This window comes from Alligator sinensis, unplaced genomic scaffold (genome assembly GCF_000455745.1).
Source record: "Alligator sinensis unplaced genomic scaffold, ASM45574v1 scaffold113_1, whole genome shotgun sequence".
Lineage (NCBI taxonomy): Eukaryota > Metazoa > Chordata > Crocodylia > Alligatoridae > Alligator > Alligator sinensis.
The window spans coordinates 129,412-130,433 of record NW_005842918.1 but is presented as its reverse complement, the minus strand read 5'-3'; the positions used below and the strand labels follow the sequence as shown (position 1 = coordinate 130,433).

General features: G+C 67.3%; 1 protein-coding gene across 1 annotated transcript in view; it reads left to right on the top strand.

The window, feature by feature from the left end:
• The window catches only part of APLP1 (amyloid beta precursor like protein 1), a 19,190-nt gene that overhangs the window by 7,818 nt on the left and 10,350 nt on the right, over positions 1-1,022 (top strand). The window contains 3 exon segments of the mRNA XM_025192375.1: positions 1-10; positions 114-188; positions 943-1,022. The exon segment at positions 1-10 is cut by the window's left edge and continues 121 nt beyond it; the exon segment at positions 943-1,022 is cut by the window's right edge and continues 17 nt beyond it. Of these exon segments, the coding sequence (XP_025048160.1) occupies positions 1-10; positions 114-188; positions 943-1,022 (165 nt within the window).

The following is a 1,022-nucleotide window of genomic DNA, read 5'->3' as shown; positions in this document are numbered from 1 at the left end:
CACCCCCTGGGCCTCCACTGGACCCCCACCCCTTCATCCCCCCCCACTGTCCCCCCACAACACACGGCTTCCTGGGTGGGGACAGGACCAATGACAGCCCACCCTCCCTCCAGGTGATGAAGGAGTGGGCTGAGGCCGACAACCAGGCCAAGGAACTGCCCAAGGCCGACCGGCAGGCCCTGAATGAGGTGAGGACCCAGCCCCACCCCTTTAGAGGGCCTGTGGCTCCACCCCACCCTGTCCAAGAGAAACTTGGGTCTTTGGACCAGCCCCCAGTCCCTCCTCCCTTGGGGGCTGTCAGCAGGGGCGGGACCAGGGCCCTAAAGTGGCACCACCCCCTGTTCTGTGACTCTGCCCCCAGGCTCCGCCCCTTTCTGCATCTCACCCCCTGGATGAGGCTCTATCCCCTGGATGACCCCTGGCTCTGCCCCCTCTCCCAGCCCTTGCAGGGTCCTGCACCCTTCTTTGAAGCTCTGCCTTCTGGTGCTCCCTGCCTCTGCTTCCTTTAACCCAACCCCTTTCCAGGCCCCGGTCCTGGGTACCCCCTGGCTCCGCTCTCTCCCAACCCTCCCTAAGACTCCAGCCCCACCCTCCGCTCCCTGCCTCCACTCCACTCCAGCACTATCCCAGGCTCTGCCCCCTGGGTGGCCTCTGGCTTCACCCCTCTCTCCCAGCCCTTCCTTGCCCCCTTGTTGGCCCTGCCCCTGGGCTGAGGCCCCACCCGCTGGGTGACCACTGCTCTGTCCCCTCTACCCCAGCCCCATCTTTCTTCCAGTCCTCTCTGAGACCAGCCTTGGTGCTCCCTGCCTTTAGCCCTCCCTGGCTCTGCCCCCTCTCTCCCAGCCATTCCTGCCCCCATCTTCCCAGGCCCCACCCCCTGGGTGCTCCCTGCCTCAGCTCCCCTGCCCCCTTGCTGAGGCTCTGCCCCCCCGGCTCGGGCAGCACTTCCAGTCCATTCTGCAGACGCTGGAGGAGCAGGAGGCTGGCGAGCGGCAGGGGCCGGGGGGGGCGCACCCGGCTCG